Below are 18,228 nucleotides of genomic sequence, written 5' to 3'. Positions count from 1 at the left end.
AAGCCACAGCAGGCTCATCCAGAGGAGGAGTGTGCACTTGTACACAGTACACACTCACACACACACACACACACACACATACACACACACAGGTTGAGCTCACAAAATGAACAAAGGGGACAATTACCTGCCCAATTCTGTTCAATGGTCAGAGAACTGAACTGCAGAGACCCCCCCCCCCACTTCCTGCCATTAAAAAGCACACAGAATAGATCTGCTTCTTAAATCTACTGGGCTCACAGGATACCATAATTCTCACTGGCCTTTATGATACACAACACTATTCATAGAATATCCTTGTGGTTCTTCAAGTTTTCTTTTTAAAAAGATTTCAGTGTTTATGCAAACACAAACCAGAATGCACACAAGCTGATATAGACACATAACAAGAAATACACACTAGCTGGGTGCGGCAGCACATGCCTGTAATCCTAGCAACTTGGGAGGCTGACTTGGGAGGATCATAAGTTCAAGGTTAGCCTCAGCAACTTAGCAAGTTCCTAAGAAACTTAGCAAGAAGACCCTGTCTCAAAATACAAACATAAAATGGGCTGGGGATGTGACTCAGTGGTTAAGTGCTCATGGGTTCAATCCCTGGTACCAAGAAAAGAAAAGAAAAGAAAAAACTAATAAAAGGAAAGAAATACACACTTAACAATTACTACTGCAGTAAGAATAACATTTGTTGAGCCCTTAATATCGGCCAAGTGCAAGTCTAGGCAGGTTTATTTAGATTAGTTTATTTAACCCTCATGACAACCTGAGAGACCTACATGATTATACCCATGATATATGAGTGAGAAAACTGAGGTCCAGAGAGGAAATGAGATTGCTCAAAACCATGTAGCCAGGGAGTAATGAAGTTAGATTCAAAGTTCTCCCCAGAGCTTCCTTTCTTACTTTATGCCACACAACTGTATGTGAATTGCCTAGCACATAGTAGGTGCTTAGCAAAGGTTTTCTGAATGTATAAATGAAAGAATAAATCAATAAAAAAATCAAATCTATTAAGAACCTGATTGTCTCCTTAAGATGGCAAAGTGGACCCCCTGATGAATGACAAATAAGCTTCAGCTTATTTGTACAAAGTGATCTTCCTGACCAAAATATTTGGGGAAGCAAAGTTCCTCTCAGCTGCCCCTACTAACTTCTTCCACTACCCAGTAAATGCCAGCCTTCTTTCAAACCAGAAATCAGACCCAAATGCAGCAAAGATACTTTCTAGCTGGGCACAGTGGGGCATATCTGTAATCCCAGCTATTCAGGAGGCTCAGGCAGAAGGATAGCAAGTTTGAGGCCAGCCTCAGAAACTTAGACTGAATCTCAAAATAAAATAAAATCAGGCTGGGGTGTAACTCAGTGGTAGAGCTCTTGTGTAGCATGCTTGAGTCCTAGGATTCTATGCCCAGAACTGGGGGAAAAAAAACTAACCACAACACTTAGTTTCCTAGAACATTTTTCTCTGAAAACAGGTGTTTCCCAATGTGTTGTTTCTGTGCCTGCATAAAAACTGGGAAATCCAATCAATTAGGTGAATGTTTCTAATATACCAGATCTTTGGCATCCTGTGGACAACCTTTACAGATGATTGACTAAAGTTTTTGGTTTTCATCCAGATGTTTGGGAGTTGCCACAGTCATTAACCTGTTTGTCAGCAAGTGCTCATGCATTTCCAAGACACGTAAGTGAACACTAAAGAGGAAAAGAATAACCCAGAATAAAACAGACTAAAGAGGACAGGGGTAGCAGCTATTCGAAAAATCAGTCAGGCAAATGGCATTGTGGGAATGGGTTGCTACCTTGGAGATCCATTAGAACATGGATCTAGCTCACAAGAGACTCATGTGCTTAAAGACCTTTAAAAACCTCATACAGCTGTATCCTTGGCTGTCTGCAGAACCACACCAATCAGATCCCTGCATAGCAAAGCTGATGGATCAATCCCAGCATCCAGCACAGCAAGCAGCTTGCCCACGGTGCAACCAATCCACCCTCTCCACACTGCCTCTTCTCCAAATGCCTGTGTGTCTGTGTACTCGGTGTCTCTACGTATTGTCAGTCTAGGCTGTAGATTTTGCAAAGCTTGGCGTAAATCTGGTTTGTGACTTTGTATATGTACCTCTATTTGTGATTTAGTGTTCTGCCTTTTCTCACTTCTCCTACCTCCATTTCCTTCTCCTCTGTGTTTTAATGCTATTTACAACTTCCCTAATCATAGAGCAGCAGAGCTATCTTTCAGTATCTCTGATACAGCCAAATGATTTTTCGTACTCAGGTTTTCTCTCCCCTGGACTTAATTTATGTTTTTGCAAATAGGAATTTTAGATTGTTCTATTCAATAACATTAAGGGTTACTGCTTTTATCAAAGGGGTTTTGGCACTAAAAGACTCCTTTCAAGGGACATTTGTTTATTCTCATGAGCAACTGGCTCTCCCTACGTGTAAGAAGGCTGCGTGCGTGCAAGTGTGCATGCACAATGTCCTCTTCAGTTTGTGCCTCTATGCTCCACTGCTCCCTGTCAATGCCACTTGGCACTGGCAGGAAGAGCCCAGCAAAACCATGATGTAGACAGCAGCCCCAAAATGCCAGAGACAAATCCAGGTGGTGGGCCCATCCTGTTGATGACCACTGAGTCCTCTTAGGAGGGGATCCACATATAGCTTATAGGGCCACTTCCTCCAAATTCTCCCATGCACTCCTTCATCTCAGAGAAGGCTTGCAATGACATTATTCACAAGCAAGGTGTTGGGATTTTATTCTACAGGTGTGAGTTGGAGGGAAAACAGGACCATGATTCCCTTTATCCTGGGCCACTTATTGCCCTTTTTCCTTCTCTTTAATTCCTTTTACACCTTTTCCCCTTTCCTAACTCTATTTGACCTTGGATTCTGGTCTCTCCCTTCACACAAAAATCTGTCACAAGGGGCACAATACCTTCAGAGAAGCAGTTACCTGGCCTGACAGGCCTGGAGACCAGTAGCCAGAGAGGCCAGCCCATCACTTCACTCCTGGAAATAAATCCCATTGTATTTGCATTTTAATTTTCCACATAAACAAAGGCCCAGAGTACTCGCTTGGGCAGCATCACTGGACGAATTTAATTAGAAATGAAAAGTTTATAGGGCCCTCTTTAATGCGATTAATGCTCAGTTAACATTTATCACATTCGTCTGCTGGAATCGCCTTTTCTAAGCAGCCACTAGCCATGAAATGAATTTCTCTCAACTTTTTTTGTACCTGCCCTGGGAGGTCATCTCCTAAGGAGTCTGCATGACCTTCCGAGCTGTCTCTTAACAGTCAAGTTAACGGGCGATGAGAGTGGAGGAAGAGGCAGATGTCATCTGCTGAGTGGGAGGCAGGAGGCTGAGAGTGAGGGCCAACACTGTTCTAGGAGCAGCTGGCCCTGAACTGGGGTTATGCCCTCTATCGGGAGCTGAGTGCTTAGTTCTGAAATCTAGGTGAAAGCTTTCAGAGTGTGTACGCCGCCCCCTTCCCAGTCTATTTTTGTGGCCCAAACTGATAGTGTGGCTGGTCAGTGTCACTCCAAGCAGGCTCTCACTTCTCTCTCCCTGTCTTCTGCTGTTTCTCTTCTACCTCCCCCAAACCCTTATTCAGAATCCTGTTAGGCTTTCCTTCCAAGAACCACAGTGATTGGGGTCAGAAAGCCAAGTCCCAACCTCAGTATACCTCTGTCCCTCTGGTTCTCCCCGAGGCCAGACAGTCACAGTCAGTGGGAAGGCTGTCTGCCCTTAGAGAAGCAGAGGGGGAGAGGGAACATGAAACCTCTGTTGGTCCCTAGAGGAAGGATGGCCTTCCTTATCTGATCAAGTTCTCGTCACTCTTCAATTAGAATCTACCGAGATTGGCTCCTGAGTGTAGAGAAGGAGAGAGAGGAAGGAGAGGGAAGGAACTGTGGAAAGGGGGTGTTCACTCTGCTGATGTTAGAAGGAGATAACTATCCCAGCCCTTGTCCAAAGCACTGTCTCCCTTTGAGGTGACACGGCAGATAAAATAATACAACTGCTACCAGTTTGCCTAGCAGGATATTACACACACTCGCCACTCCAGCCATCATACACAACTTGACACTCTCACCTCCAATGAAGCAAACACATGCTGCTCACCAGTGTTCACACGCCCAGGCATGTGCATGTCCACAGACTAACAGTGTCAGGACCCTATGTGGACCTGCCCTGACCCTTACCTATTGACCCATCAGAATGTCTACTGTCCTTTTGACCCTGTGCTCTCTGTATTGCATTTGCTAACACCCCAAACAAGCAGGCCCTCCAAGTGATGGCAGGGACTCTTGTTTGGGGACCAAATAATCCTATCAACTGGAAACCTGAATAGTAGACCACTTGGGTTGACAAGACTGACTCCTTCCAGGAGCTCCCTGGAATGCTAGGCCATTTAGACATGGGCACAAAAGCCAAGCTTGGCTAGATGCCACCAGCCCACATACATTTTCTAAATCAGAGCTACACAGAGGCCCCCACCACATGTTTACCAGCTTCTCTCAGGGTAACACACTAAGGCACACACCAGAGCTCACTCTCTAGAATTATAATGAGAGCTGGCAGAATAAGGGGCCAAATGAGAGGCTCCTCCCTGACCATCTTCATGGTCCATCAGGCCAGTACTGTCCATAAAGCTCCTGGCCTCTTCAGCTTCCTTCATTTACCTACCAGACACCGGCAGGGCACCAGAGCCTAGCCAAGACTCTAGGGTCAAGAGGGAGCACCAGTATTATGGAGCGCTGTCCCCAGCACTTGCTTCTATTTGCTTGAGCTCTGGGGATTCTTTGTTCTTCCTTTTTACCCCTTTGCTCTCTCCCAGTCCTCTCCTCTCCTTCCTCTCTGATTTCTTAACTCCACTTTTCCCTTCTCAGCCTGCTGCCCTGTCTTGCCTCCTGCCAGGAGCTGCCCAGCATATCAGCTGGCTTCCTCTGTTCCTGACCACTGCAAAGGGAGATGGCTAGGAGTGGGGCAGGACTGAAAGCAGGCAGAGCAAAAGTCCAGAGAGAAGTTACCAGAGGCTCTGAGTTGAGGGGCTTCTAATGTGGAAGCCCCAGGAAGCTAGGCTGCCCCCTCTTCTTCCGGGCCTTTCTCTCACTCTCCCTTGTCAGTCTGCTGGGGACCAGGCTGGAGCGCCTGCACTGCAGCAGCCCCGTGGATACTGTTGGTGTTGTGCAGTGTGCCGAGGGGGCAGGGGGCAATATCCACCTCCAGAGCTCTGGTGAGTCCCTCACAGAAGGCACTACACCACTCCCAGCTCTGCAAGTTTATCCCCCCAATGTCACTTCTTTTGTTCCACTCTCTTTTCAGAAACTTTCCTACTTTCTCTTCCCTGGCCTCTACTCTTTTATCACCTCTGAGCTGCTCCTCAAGGTCCCATCAGCCTGGACTACCAGCTGCCTGGAGCTGTTGCTCCCTCCAATCACCTTAGAGACCTTGTAGGGTATCAAGGGCTCTGGCTCAGATGAGGAGGATCCAATCCTTCTTTTCAAGCTCTGTGGATGCATTCTCTGACCCTGCCACATGCTCCTGTCCTAAGGAACCCCAGCCAGATCAAAGCAGCTCCCAGACAGCTCTTTTTCACCTCTCAGCTTCCCACCTCCCTCCTCACTCTTGCAGTCCACATCCTCACCTCCTGTCCCCTTCCCAGTCACGTCTCTTCTCCTCTCCTTCCCATACTCCCTTCCCCATGACCTTCTGGACTAAGGGGCTCAGAAAATGTCCTATCCTCTTGCACTTGCACTGAGGTTACTGCTCTGGCCTAAAGCAGAAAGACCAGTCAGTGCATTGAGTTACATAGACCAGAGGCTGCCTATCAAGGGCCAGGATGAATCAAGCCCTATGTCTAGCACGGAGTTATCAAAAGGGTCTTCCTGGGTTGGGGATGTAGCTCAGCAGGAGAGAGCTTGCTTAATGTATGCAAGGCCCTGGGTTCCATCCCCAGCACCCGCCTCAAGCTTTCCTATATCAATGCCTACAGGTCAGGCTCCCATATGCCATGGATCCTCCCAGAGCCATGTACCCTCCTTGCCAGAATCTGGAAGACATTTGTGTTGTAAGTAGCTGCCCCTTCACCACTTTTGGCAAAATAAAAGTCTTGACAGTCTGGACTTGTGGGCACTAACCTCCTTCCCCCACATCCTGATAATAAAATGAATAGAATGCTGCCCAGTGACTCATCGCTGCTCCTCTCTTTAAACACAAAATTTCTCATCATGTCATCTCTCAAGAAACGTAGGGAGGGGTCCTGCTATTTTTGTGATTGGAAGACAAGTTATAAGATGATCCTAGCTCTATGAGCACTCTTGTCTGCCTCCTACACACCTTCCTCTCTTACCAGAGAATTCCCTGGTACATGGGGCCTGCTCCTTTTCCTCCAGGCAAGGCCATTTTCCTCTTATTTCCCATATGCTCATCAGCTCTCTGTGCCCAGCCCTCCTCAGGAGGCCCCAAAGCAGCTGCCTCTGCCACCATGCCCTGCCTGGCCTCTTAGCCAGGTCCAATCATGCATTTCTGACCCAGAGCCTCTTCCTCATTTCTTGGCACCCGGATTATTGGGGGAGGCTTTGAAGACTAGGCCTGGGCCTGCCCTAGGGAGAGCTCTGTCCATGACTATGTCCCAGTGCCATGCCTCCTGTTGGAAGACCTGGCTTGTGAGTCACTGGACCATAGCTTGGGAGGAAGAGTTGTACTGGAAGAGTGTCTTCTTGGTTGCTGATGTGGTTGGTCCCTAACTAGCATTGCCAATGGATCTGGGGCTGGAGTGTTGAAGTAATGATGGACAGCTGGTCACACAATTCTATGTCAGAAAGTGAGATGGCATTGGTTCAACAAATTCCCTCTGATTGGGAGCTAATTGAACTATAGAGTATTACTATGCAAATAATTTAAAAAAAATCTGGTCCCAGTTTGCTGAAATGAGGCTCATTTCAGCTCAGCCTCATTACTGCTACCACTTTGCCCACAGCCCAATGACTTATTGGGCCCAAGTACAAGGTACCAGGCCTTTGCCTGTGACTATAGGTCATGTCTTGTGGGCCTTCCTCCCTTTCCTCCTCTTGGCCTCAGAGGTCTGCACCTAACAGCAGACACTGGTGAGCACACAGAAGACCCACACATAGAAGACATCGACCTTTATGTCTATAAGCCATCATGAATATATTCAAGCTGTGCAGTGGTAGCACCACAACAGAAAACATGACCAACAGGAGAAAACACCTCAATCCAGAGGTTCAGTGGTAGATAGATAATCCTAGGTGATGTCACTTTTCCCCACCTGGTATGTCTCCTGTGCTATGGAGATTGGTTGGGAGACACTGTTTCCCATTCCTCAGATCTCAGTTCTCACTCTGCCTTCCCCAGATACACCCAGAGTGAGTGAGCTGTGCCTGCAGCTGTCACCCCTGCAGGAATCTGAGCTCTGGACACTGGCTTGGCTGGTCAGAAGGTATGAGAAAGGAAGTAGGGAGCCAGAGAATTGGCAGGTCAGGTGAGTATATTTACTGCATTCTTTTAAGGAACAGGAAGTGAAGAAGGACTTCTTTCTAGTATATTCATTTTCCTCTTAATATAAGAACTGTAGCCCTAGTTAGCAGTAATGCCAGACCTGAGTGCCAAGAGGCAAAGCTGCTAGAGATGCAACTAGAGATGCAGGTCTAGGAAGCTGGGAATGGACAACGGGCACCTGGATTAAGGTGTTCCTTCATTAGTCCTGCTAAGAGGACTAGGGAGCAGGACCCCCATTCCACATGGGTTTATAAGAAGCCCCTTTTTCAGAATACAGGCTTTGGGGGAAGTGTAATTAATCTTCTGCACCAGTTACTATGATTGTTACTCTTTGTCTAGAAGCTATCATGTAGCCCGTGAGCATATCCTGTCACATTTACAATTACACCATTCTGTGTGCCCCCCAAAAATACCCATTTCCCAACTGCCCTCCAAAACAGGTTCCCACCACCCCAACTTCCAATGCTGCTTCTCCATCCCTGACTCTACTCTGCACAACAAGCCCCCACCTTATGTCAATAGGCATATGAGGCTACTGCTCTCCCTTGCCTCATCCTCACTGCCTCCCCAATCTTCTCTTCTCTGGGCACCCCTGTTTCCCTTCTGTAGGGGCCATTCCTGCCCTGCCCCATCTCCACTTGGCTAATTCCCCTTGTGGCCCTTCTATTGAACTGTTGTGTTGTCCATTTCCCTGTGACAAGGGCTCTGGTTACAGAGTTATTGATTGGTTTTCATGCAGACAGATGGGCCCTTCCCGGGTTCCCATCGAAATCCCTGGCTGTATGGGCTGATTGTTGCCTCTCCGGGTGTAGGATTGCACTGGAGACCACCCTCCACGCAGTCTCCTTTGCCCGGGCCATGGACGGTAATAAATGGAGGCAGCCTGAGCGATAATAAAAGCAATTGAGTAGGTTACCTGTGCAGACACAAGATTTATGCCTCTTCATATTTGATGTGATTGTTTTATTGAGTTCTCGGAACAGTTGGGACACTATTTATTTACTTATTTAGGGTCTCCCTCTCTCTTTTCTTTTTTGCATCATCCTCCAAAACCCATCTGGGGCTTTTGTTAGGAATAACCCTTCCTGTGTGCCTCTTCTTAAAAGTTGCCAGCTGACATAGAACTCAAGGCGACCAGTCATTGCCCTCAACCAGAAGCAATATTGTAGCCTGAACATCCACAAGCCAGTCAATAGGGAGACAGACCAATACAACTGCTGGCCAAGAAGTCCAGGCCAAAATAACTGAGGAAACAAAATGGGCTTTTCAAGAGTCAACTCCAGCTCAAGTTAAAGAATAGGATGGATAGTCATGCCTGCTTCACATGTTCTAAGGATGGGAGACCTTAACAGCTGAAGACACCCTCTGGGGTGGGCATGGCTTCTTAGAAACTGCTGAGAATAAACTGTTACTTGCGGCCCCAGTGTGCTAAGCCTAGTGCCTCAAAAGCAGGTTCTCTGTCCTTATTTCTCTCACTCCTCTGTGGACAGAAGTTTTGTTTTTTTTGTTTTTTTTTTAACTCATTGATCCACTCTGGCTTTTTGCCCTGAGTCCAACAGCACTGACCACCAACAGCTATGAGGATATGGAGATATGGCAGGCAATGCCACCATGCTAAGCCAGAATCAAACATGCAATGTTTTGGAATGTGAGTTTCAGAGAAAGAGAAACAGACCCTAGTCCTGAAGTCATTTTCAACATTTCAGGTCCTAGAATGACTAACTCCCAGCTTACTTGAAAGGACAACTGGTAGACCACTGTCACCCCTACTGCCAGACCTTTTATAAAGACCTGAGAATGACACAGTGGTGTTAGGAGGGATCAGAAAACACCTGAATGACAGACTAGAATTTTTTAACACGTGTGCTGGGGCTATCACCTTGTTGCAGCCAGCGTTGCCACAGCTAGAAGGAATGTGCTTATTTTGAACCAAATAAGCTAAGGGAGAGCACCAGTGGTTGGTGGGCAGTAAAGAGCAGACTCTGGAAAGGTCCACTCCAAAAAATGTAGGGGTGAGGAGTCACTGGTTCCAAAGAGTGTAGGACAGCCTCAAAAAGTTAGAAAGTGGTGCCCTTATTGTCATTTCACTCCAAGAATGCACCCTCAGGGGATCTCCAGTAACCCTAGACTTCATCTAGAGTTCATGCTATTCTTTCAAAGGAGCTGTATTCCCTGCCCAGAGCAATAGCCAAACCGGAAGACTCTGGCACATAATCAGGGAAATCCTCTCCACCTAGTCAATTGCTCAGCCATGTAACTTAGTGACTTTCCCCCCCTTTAGTAGCAAGGATCTTCCTCCATTTCTCCCTGCTCCAGGCAATTTCCCATGCCAGGTTTCAATCCAAAGTCACCTGGTTATAAACACCAGCCCTCCACAGCAGTGGCGTACAAGCTGAAGAGCTGGCAATTCTGTGTCAGCGATCAGTAACCCAATATTAAGAATGATTTGGATAAATTCCATGTGTTAAGTGACCCAGTCAACTTGAGGTTTTGGACAGTGGTCTCTGGGAGTACAGAGGCCTCCCTGGCACACTCCTTTGGCCCAAAAAGGCAATTCCAAGAGGATTTGCTGATGGAGAATGGAGATTGGACACTAAGCCTTTATCGCGACAGGATCAGAGAATGCCAAAACCATTTTTAAACACAAAAAGCAATTTAATTTATAGCCATAACAGCATATTTCAAGTGCGGCGACAGCATCTGTTTTGGGGAGGAGAAGGTGAAAAACCTTTGGCTCAGGTGGGTGAGCATGTGTGAACTTCTTTTCTTGCCAATGCTGGCTCCTGTCACCCTTACTCAAAACTGTTTTAAAGGACCTAACACAAGTGGACAACTCTCCAACAATAAATCTCTGAACTTAAAACTCCCCATTTTCCAATGCACTAGTCTCTGCACAGAGGAAAATCTCTATGTTCTTCCTACAGAGACAGAATTCTCAGAATTGAGAAAGAGCTAAGTTTAAAACAACAACAACAACAACAACAAAAAAAAAAAACAGCACCAACAGAAACATCCTGTCATTATCAAGTGTTAGGGTGAAGCACATCTCAAATAAATAGTCTCCTTAAGAGCAGAGCACATACCAGAAGGATGCTAAGGATGGGGTACCCAGATGTATCCCAGCAGCTCTCAGAATTCTTTCCAAAATATGAACTGTAGGAGAATTCTGCCCAAAGCAAAATCAAGAACAACCTGACTGCTTCTTGTTGACAAAAGAAGCCAGGAAGCCTAATTTTATACCCAGGGCTTGCCACCGTGCTACCAGTGGCTTCCCCATTCCTTCCTCATATTCCCTCTCGATCTCCAGCAAAACCTAGCTATTTCTCTGCACCCAAGGAAGCCTCTATGCCCCTCTGGTGATAGGGCCCTTTGCTGGGTAGTTTCTGAGGCTGTCAGAGATGTCATGTGAGGCCATGCATCTCACAGATGGCTCGCTTGTCTACTTTTTCCCCTAGTTCTGGTGAGTGTACCTCAGGGTCTCCGGAGCTTGATTCTCAGGTCACCTGTTGCCTACAATCTATGGCTTTTGAGGATGAAACATCCCACACTTGTGCCTAAGCCAGCTTCCAAAAACATCTTTTGTGTTAGATAGGGCTGCCACCACAACTGCTTTGTTGTTCCACTCCTCCATGCCACACAAGGAAACGAATCACCTTAATTATACACATCTTGGGTTCTTCCAAATGCTTGAAAATCCCATCACTGACAACAAGCATTTCTCTGAAATATTACCCAGATGTCACCACCTAGTCCAGCAACGCAGGTCCTCTACTGGGTCACTCTTGGCTCCAGGTGCTCTCCTCCTAAGACCTCAGTTCCAACTCACTGTCAGGGCCAGTAGCCAGCTGAGACAGTCTCCCATGGCTCAGAAAACAATGCTTTGTCCCCTTTCTTTCCCTAACCAGCACTCTTGCCTCAGCCCTCAGCTTCCTTAGCCTCCTCCTGACTTTCAAATGCAAAGGACTTATTCCTCTCCCAAACCACCCAGCCTTTTTCTCCAGCTTCTTTGGAAGGTATCTGAATGTCAAACCATCATATTTTCAATACCTGGCTGAGCCAGACCCAGAGAGCTGGAGGGTTTCAGAGGGTGTATAATTAGCTTATCAGTATTATGTTACCCTGTTCATAACTGAATAACCATTTTAATACAGATGGCACACACTGGGATAATTTCTGGGGTCGCCTTGCAGTACGTTACAGCACGAGTGTGGCAGAGGGAATCTTCTTTAGCCAAGGTACATTCTACCAGCTGTTTTCAGGATGATTTGGGATAATTCCATATCATTTGCAAAATATTTTAATAAAAACCCTGTGATTGGTGATGCCAGTTTCAGAAAAAGGCACCATCTGAATTATTAGTCGTCTTGATAGTGAGCCTTTAAAAGAATGCAAAGAATAATGGGGTGTGGAATTCTTAGCCCTCTTCTCTTTTGGGGAGAACCTTAAAATGGAGGTCCAAGGCTATCTGAAACTTACTTCTGACTGGTGAATGACTTGTGCAGGATCTCTGTGTATAACTGTCAGGTTGTACAGTTGCACAACGGTGAAGCCGTCCTGGGGTTCCTAAGCCCAACTGCTGCTTGTGTGTTCTGCAGCCACCCAAGAAAGGCATGCTGACATACTGGCTGTGATATATATGCATGCAGCATGCCCATGTGTTCTCCCAGAGAACACACTGAAGGAGTTTGGGGATTAGAATTCTAACTATCTTACATGTTAAGCTTACTCTGGCTTGTGTCATCCCTACTCTTGAAGCTGTCATCAGTGCAAAGACTTCATCCTGGAGATATGTACCCTAGGTGGTTGGGGCATCTCCCAAGCTTCAGTCTCAAGGTCTGATTTCTCCCTCCCTGCGTGGCATCCTACTCCTTGTCCAGATCCTCAATCCTGCCAATAACTGTCTGGTGGTTGGCATTTGCTCTGCAGACCTGGATGCCAGTACTTCTAGGCCGGAAATTTGTGCAGAGCTTGCTAGCAAAACCTGGGCTCTTGGGAGGCAAGCTTTGTGGGAGTTGGCTAAGAGGGCAGGGGAGCCAGGACTGGTGGCTGCCCCTGGGGAAGAGCGCATGCCTTTAGAAAGGGAATTCTGTTTGAAGGCAATGAATAGACACTGGTCATTTTAAAGGCTTTGCTATGGGCTGTGATTGTCTCTAGATCCCGAGGCGCATAATCTTGGAGTCTTAATTACCACAAACACTTGGATTCATTTCCAGGACGCAGGCAGGAGAAGCCTGGCAGGGAATACCCAGCTCTGAACTGGAGACAAGCCTGTCTGTTTGTCTATCTCTCTGTCTCCCAAGAATCCTCTCCCTACTCAAAGGACTTCAAGCTGGGAGCTGGAAGACAGGGTGGAGGCTGGACAGACAGCAGAGATCTCGTTCAGGGAGACACCCCAGAAGGCAAGAACTGGGAACTGGAGTCCCATCTGCAGACCAGGGAGCTTGCTCACCTGTTGATGGAAGAGACGCTGGGCACTGTGTCGTTGTCGCAGATGCCCTCAGCCAGGAGCCGGTCTCGGATCTCCCAGGCGAACATAGTCGGGTTCTGTCGCTTGTACTCAGCAATCTTGTCCACCACTTTGGGCGTTGCCACCTTGGGCTTGGAACCACCGATCACACCAGGCTTGATGCTGCCAGTCTCGTAGTACCTGCGCCGGGAAGGCCGGCGGGGTCAGCAAGAAGCAGGGTGGTAGCAGGGGCAGGGGGGCTGCAGGCTCTGAAGCCGCTGAGCCACTCTCCGGCCTGAGGCAGCAGCTTGGAGGGAAATGGACCACTGTGGCTGAGTGGAGACTTCCAGAGGAAACTTGGCTAGTGTGAGAAATGCTGCAGAGGCAGGGGACTAAGGAATGCTCTCTCCTAGGAGACAGCCACACCAGGAACGGGGTGCATATTGGTCAGAATAAGCACCCGGGGGAGTGAAAGCCCAGCTTTTCACTTGGGAAGAGCAAGCCAGGAGAGGCCTCAGGTAAAGCCAGGGCTGAGGCACCACCTCCAGCCCTTTCCTACTGAGCACAATGCCCTGTGGGAACCAGGACCCTCCTGCCTCCCGAATGCTGTCTTTTCTCCTCTTGGGGACCCATTTTGCTCCCCACCCCATTCCTCCAACGTCTTTCACATTAACTGGCTGGGAAAAGTGTCCCTCTCTTTCTGAAGCCACAAATGGAGCTGCCTCCCCTTGGAGGGTCCTGAAGCAGGGCAGGCACTGGGTTGACTCTGCTCCACTCTTCCTCCTGGGGCTGTGCCACCACTTGATTTCCCTTTCCAAATGAAGCAGCTCTTTAGATCCCTTCTAGCTGGGGGTCTCCCTCTCCTGCTTGGCGTCCTCCACTTTTAACCAAGTCCTAGGGCCAGGGAAGGAGGAGATGGTCTCCAGGGATAGCTCCGGCCCTCACCTGCCCAGGATTTTGCTGACACAGCCGTGGCTGACCCGAAGCTGCCGGGAGATGTCACAAGGCCGCACACCCTGGTGGGCCAGCTCCACGATGCGCTGCCTCACCACGTCGGGTAGGGGCCGGCCGTTCACAAACACCCCCCCGAGCTGGTTCACACCCCCGTGCCCTGCTGGGGAGAGACAAGAAAAAAACACAACACCCCACACACAGCAGGGACCAGCCATTAGTCAGGGTCCGCGGCCCCAGACTTGCGAAAGGAGCAGGTAGGTCTGTGGGGCATATTCCTGAACTCGAGAAGGAAGGGGCGGGGCGGGGGGACTGACCACAAAGCGGAGGATTAGGGGTTGGAACTCCAGGGGCCCTAGAGACGAAAGCGCAGACGTTGGACAGAGGGCTGGGCAGAACGCGACTCTCAGACCAGGTCGACGCGAGGGAGAAAGTGAGGGAAGGAATGGAGAAGTCAGGAAAGAGAAAAGAGGGGAAGAAGGAGAAATACGGTAAAAAGGGATTAATGCCAGTTGGGAACAAATACAGGACAGTGAGGAGATGAAGTGCCTGGGAAGACGGAACTAGCTGGAGAGGGATCCCGCCTGCGCCGCATGCAAGGGGCAGATTCAGTGCGTGCGAGGGCTTGGAAGCGGATGGGAGATCCGGGTCCGCTCAGCCGAACCCCAAGCATAGAGAGGGACACACACACACACACACACACACACACACACACACACACACCTTTGCTCTCTACCTCTTCCTTTGTATTTATTTTCAGTCCGGATTGCACTACCTCTTTCCCTGTGCTTTTTGTTTGGTTTGTTTTTGACAGGGAGTTTTTCTTCCCTTTATGTTTTCTCTCTTCAGATATTTGGGAGAAAATCTACCTTCTCATCTCCCTAGTGTCTAAAGTGGAACGAAAACCAGCTGAAGAGGGGAGGGTGGAAGAGACAGGGGTCGGGGATCTGATCCTGTCAAAGACAAGACGATGGCCTGAGAGCTGCCTGAGAGCTGCGCGGTTCCCCGCTGCAGCCGAGAACACAGGCTGTTTGGGTTCGCCTGTCAGTCCCTAACTGCTTCGGGCTTGGTGCAAACCATTCCACCCAGGTCTCACAACACAGGCTGCCCTATCGGCTTAGGACTCACCCGGCACCCTTTATAGCCAGCCCAAGCCAGTACCAGTCCCTCTGACCTCTTAGAGCCCAGCTGCCCAGAGAGCCCAGGGAACCCAGCAACAAGAGCATTTGCTCTTCTGGCCAAAAGGAGGATTCTGGGTTTCCAGTCCTACTAGCTGGGTTTCCAATACAAGAGGCAAGGTGGTCACCGGGTGCCAGACTTGAGGGTTCTGCCCCCGTGCCCCATTCTCCCTGGCCTACCGCAGACTAGAAATCCTGCACCCAGAGCGATCAACCTGCAGCGGCATTTAGCAAGCAATCCAAGCTCAGAGACTTGTAGCAGCTTAGGCCAGACTGGGCCAGCAACCTGCAACCCCTGCCATGCTGGCCTCAAGCGAGTTCAGAAAAAGCGGGGGACATCTTGTGCCCCCTTTGCTTTTTCTCCCGTCCCCTTCTGGGGAAACCAAAAGAAATCGGGTGAAATACCTGGGAAGAGGCCTCTGATTAGGTGGCTCTTGGGAGGCCTGAACCTCTTATTTTGCCCCCATCCCTGTATCTCCCTATCTCTAGTCCCACTCCTCACCCCTCCCCTCCTTCCAAACCCCAACCATCAATAATTTAGGCCCCGGGAGAACTCGCGTTACCAGCATGAAAAGGCGGCAGCTGCGGGCAGATTAAAGATGAATAATTCAGCCTCCCCGGGCTCCGGGCCTGGCCCCTCAGCCCCAATTTAAAGGGTGGAGATGGGAAGGGGGCACGGCAGAAGTCCGGGCCGGTGGTCGACCAGAGGCCGGAGGTCTGCTGGGCTGGCGCTGAGTCAGGCCTGGAATGCGCCACTGCCGGCGGTGCCGACCCGGACTGTAGCTGCTGGCCCGCGAGTCAGCCAGCCCGCCGGCTGCGCGGCGACTCTCTCCTTTCTTCCGACCACCTTCCGCTGTCCTTGCTCCCTTTTGGGTTTCAAAGTGGCTCTCAGTGCGCGGCCCAGGCGCAATCTTCCAGAGAAGAGAGCCAAAGCAGTGGCAGCCGGCTGCGAGACAGGCGGGCTGGGTGAAGACGGCGTGAGGACCTGATTCCACTCCCGAAAAGGAGCAAGGCTTTCCGGCCAGGCTTGCAGCGAAAAGCAACTGCCTGAAACCCTCGGCTTGGGTTTCCTGTACTCGGAAATTATTTAGGGAAATATATTTTATCCCAGGAGTAGTTTTTAAAGATCCCCCCCCCCTCCAAAGCTAAATATATGCCTAGAGAAACACAGCTCTTTCTTCTTGGCTTTCTTGTCTTAAGCACAGAGGTAAGCCAGGTCTAAAAAGTTTCCTTGTGAAAAGTTGCAAATTATCTTTATTAATTTACAGATGGGGAGGGGTTTTCTACTTAGAATCTTATTTATCTTTTTATTTTAAATGTCTGCTTAAATATCTCATGGTTTTCCAAGCTAAAAACATAATATGAATTAGATAAATTTAAATTTCATTAAAACAATTCTTTTTCCTGTTTCTTTTCTCCTTTTCTCTTTTTTTTCTGTATCATCCTTTCAATTTTCTGTCTTTGATTTCCTTTCCCTTGTTTTGACTTCTCTTTCATTTTTCCCCCAGTTTTGGGGATTTGTCTTCCTTTTGTTCTTTCCCCCTCATTTTTCCTTCTTTGCTGACCCCCTACCCAGGACACTGACTGCAAGATCCTTAACAGGGAGTGGGAGGCAGGCAAGAAGGCTTCAGAACTGAGCAGAGCTGCACTCTGCCCAAGGGCCAGCTTGGAAGGCTGCCCTGCTTGCTCTCTTCTTGACTTCAATTTCTCCTCTAACCCCTTTTTGTTTTAGAACATCTCCCAGGGCAGAGGTAGGGAAAGACAATGACCACGTCCTGCCAACCTTGGATTCTCAACTCAAAGGGAAAGGAATGGAAAGGAGATGGAAGGGAAATGGGAAAGAGAGAGGAAGGAAATATTTCAAACCAGCCCAGGAGAAGCTTTACTAGGCTGGAAGGGCCAAAAAGATGCTGAAAGTGGAGGGTCAGAAGGGGGCACCCCACCCCCACTCTCTTCTGACCAACAGTCCTAACACTCAGGTTGTCCAAGCTAGAAGTCTCCTCCCTGACACCCACAACTCCAAGTATGAGAAAGGTAGAGATGAGGGAGGGAGGAGAAGAAGACAAACTGAGAGAGGGTGAGAGAGTGAGAGAAAACAGAGAGGGAGAAAAACCACAACACCCTAAAAACTGCCTGTCAATTAGTCCTCCAGTCTAGGGCAAGAGGCTGACTAGGGAGCTGGAACCCCCGCCCAGGGCTGTGGGTCCCACGACCTAAGAAGGAGCAGGTGGAAGGAGCAAAGGCAGGTGATGAGTACCAGGGAAGGTAGGAAGGCAGGCAGAGGAATAAGTGTGGGTTACAGAAGGAAGAAGGGAGAGAAGCTAAAGGCGTTAGAAACACCAGGCAAAGGAAAAGAGGTAGAACGAAAAAAGAGAACGGGAAAAGCCAGCGTGGCCTCCGAGATGGGACCTGAGTGCAGGGGCCGGGCTGCGTTGGGATTAGACAGGGTTGGAACCCGAGCAGAAGCCGGGCGCCGGTACTCACGGTGCATCGCGGAGAAGGGGTCTGCTTTGCAGTGCATATCCATGGGGAGGCAGAGGAGCGGGAGCAGCGCGGCCGCCGCCGCCGTGTCGCCTCGCAAACTCAACTTCAGGACTTGAGGAGAAAAGGGAGGGACGGTGAAGGAGGGAGGGTGAGCGGGCGCCCGGCAGCTGTGGGGCGCGCGGGGGCGGGGGCCGCTGCGCTGAGCTCCCCGCCGGGACTCCTCAGGGCCAGCGGGGGCTTGCAACCGCAGTGGCCGCAACTTCCCACCGTCGGGGCGCGGGACTGGACGATCAGCAGAGCGGCCCCGGGGAAATGGGCCGGGCCAGGGGGCACCGGGGGCGCATTGCTCTCGCAGCAGCTGCTGCCAGGTCTGAGGCCGGGCCGGGGAGGCGGTTAGCTCAGCTCCCTGGAACCCGGTCATCCGCGAGGCGTTGGTCGGAGAGGGCGTGGGGCGGGGGGCGGCCCGAGGGCGCCGGGATGGGAGCTGGGCTGCTCCAAGTGCCGGCGAGTTGGCGAAGTTGGCAGAGAAGTAGCAATCCCCGGGATGTCCGAGCGGGCGCCCGCGGGAGGGGCAGCGCGCGAGCGGGCCCCCGCCCCCGGAATAGGCCAGGCGCACGCCGCCGCGGCTGAGGGCCGGGAGGGAGG

General features: G+C 49.7%; 1 protein-coding gene across 10 annotated transcripts in view; it reads right to left on the bottom strand.

Annotated features, from left to right (window-relative positions):
- The window catches only part of Pax2 (paired box 2), an 87,720-nt gene that overhangs the window by 60,007 nt on the left and 9,485 nt on the right, over positions 1-18,228 (bottom strand). For 3 of the 10 annotated variants that reach the window (XM_048807166.1, XM_048807168.1, XM_015494889.2), the window contains exons 1-3: positions 17,584-18,222; positions 13,916-14,084; positions 12,974-13,171 (exon numbers count right to left, since the gene is read on the bottom strand). In XM_048807166.1, coding sequence (XP_048663123.1) covers positions 12,974-13,171; positions 13,916-14,084; positions 17,584-18,004 — 788 coding nt within the window. In that variant the 5' untranslated portion in view covers positions 18,005-18,222. Of the gene's footprint in view, positions 1-12,973; positions 13,172-13,915; positions 14,085-17,583; positions 18,223-18,228 lie in introns of those variants that run through there. The other 7 variants (XM_015494884.2, XM_015494887.2, XM_015494885.2 and 4 more) reach the window with 6 other exon arrangements.

Source organism: Marmota marmota, unplaced genomic scaffold, assembly GCF_001458135.2.
Source record: "Marmota marmota marmota unplaced genomic scaffold, marMar, whole genome shotgun sequence".
Lineage (NCBI taxonomy): Eukaryota > Metazoa > Chordata > Mammalia > Rodentia > Sciuridae > Marmota > Marmota marmota.
This window is presented reverse-complemented; position numbering and strand designations above follow the sequence as displayed.